Source organism: Phaethon lepturus, unplaced genomic scaffold, assembly GCF_000687285.1.
Source record: "Phaethon lepturus isolate BGI_N335 unplaced genomic scaffold, ASM68728v1 scaffold11446, whole genome shotgun sequence".
In the NCBI taxonomy this organism is placed as follows: Eukaryota; Metazoa; Chordata; class Aves; order Phaethontiformes; family Phaethontidae; genus Phaethon; species Phaethon lepturus.
Genome location: NW_010546945.1, coordinates 19,358 through 21,156, shown reverse-complemented (window position 1 = coordinate 21,156; position 1,799 = coordinate 19,358). Strand labels below are relative to the sequence as shown.

General features: G+C 48.0%; 1 protein-coding gene across 1 annotated transcript in view; it reads left to right on the top strand.

Moving 5' to 3' along the window:
- Positions 1-297: 297 nt before the first annotated feature.
- The window catches only part of LIPA (lipase A, lysosomal acid, cholesterol esterase), a 10,229-nt gene continuing 8,727 nt past the window's right edge, over positions 298-1,799 (top strand). The window contains exons 1-2 of the mRNA XM_010289478.1: positions 298-429; positions 1,743-1,799. The exon at positions 1,743-1,799 is cut by the window's right edge and continues 82 nt beyond it. Of these exons, the coding sequence (XP_010287780.1) occupies positions 298-429; positions 1,743-1,799 (189 nt within the window). The remainder of the gene's footprint in view (positions 430-1,742) is intronic.

Below are 1,799 nucleotides of genomic sequence, written 5' to 3'. Positions count from 1 at the left end.
ATGGTAGGAGCTGTCCATGTCTACCAACCACAGCTCCCTTGTCATCTGCAGAGGGCTCAGGCATATTCTTGCATGGTATCACCAAGTGTTTTCCTCACCTGTTCTGCAACCCTCCCTGTTACACTGTGAGCTGTGGACAGTCGCTCCTCACACAGGTACTTATTTCTGGCAGCTCCATGGGTAACAGACCTTGGGCAACCTTCAGGAGACTCCCCACTTGGGTCTTCCTGTGGAATTCCACAGCAGTCTCTTCCTAATGCAAACACCGCTGCATGTGCTCTTTCACACAGCCCCAAGATGTGGTGCCTCCTCGTGCTGCTCTGCTCCCAAGGAATTGCCTTTTCAGCAGGCTTCACGGCACCCTCCGCCCTGAATTCAGACAAAAGCCAGTACACGAAGGCTCGCAACCCTGAATGCTTTATGAACATTGTAAGTTGGGTCACTTTCTCCTCCTTTCCTTCTAAAGCGTCTCTCCAAGTAGCACTACTACCAGTGCCCCAACACTAACAGTCCCTGTTAGGAGGCTAAGAAGGGCATCTTCCACATTTCCCATTTTCCCAACCCGCCTTTTCCAAAACCACTGCATTAGAGTCACCACTGCAACAAGGGCCAGCTCTGAATGTGCCAGGGACAGATGTGACTCTTGGATGTTGCATTAGGACAGACATGTACCTGTACAATGGAGACTGCAAGCTGCTACTTTTGGCTCCAAGGCCAGGCAACTGGCCTTCCCCAGAACCTCCTGAGGAGCACTGAAGATCCAGGCTGTTGAATTTTGACCCCAGCGACAGCACTCAGCCCTGGACTGTGGCCAGAGCACAGACTACACACTCCAGCTGAACAACAGACTTTCGCTGCCTGCATTTAGGATGAACTCTAACAGATATATGATGAACATGAGGCTGGGTCATGCCTCACAATGCTTGTTTGGAGTCATCTTTCTCAAGTCATGTTGGTATTCTGGGCTACTGCACGAAGGGAAGAGTGCGATCCTGGCAAGAGAAGAAAGGTCCTCCCAGCACTATGATAGGGAGCACTGACCTAGAAGAAACCTTGATGCTCCTATCCAAACAGTCTGAGCTGCCTGACCATTCCTTTGCAGTGGAGGCAAAGTCTATTTTCTAGTCTCAAGGGAAGCAAAGCCCTCCCCTTCTGTAACAACCTGTTTGTTCAGTACAGTGGCAAGGGAGGTTGAATCCCTTCTTCAAACAGCAGATTCACACAACACAAGGTAATCCAAGACCCCTTGCTCTGAATCACCAAAGATTTCCTCACAATACATGCAAAATTAGGTGTAGGTCTCGTGAGTTCCGTACTAAGAGCTCCACCCATGTTTGCCTTGCCTGCATGGCTTGCCTAATCACAGTTTGGCAAGAAAGGATTCATTCTGGACCAAACACCAGAGCTTTTGGCACTGTCTTACACAGACACTGCTACGTATTTAATCTGTACAAAGGTATGATCTGTATAAGCTTTGCAAAACATGACAAACCATCTCCCAAAAGGTTAGTCAGTATAGTTCTGCATTGTCCCATAACATGGGGTCAAATACCAGACAACTACCATTTAAGCAGGTCTGAAGAAGACTTTGATGCATTTACAAGATGTGTAATATTTATTCTCAGCCATGGTCCCTGTGGCTGGGGGTCTTGCACAACAGCTTACACCCACACTCTCAGCTTGATTACCCTCCAAAACAAGACAATTTTCACATTAACAAACTTTCCTTTGGCTTCCCACAGAGTGAAATTATCAGATATCATGGATACCCCAGTGAGGAATACCAAGTTACCACGGAG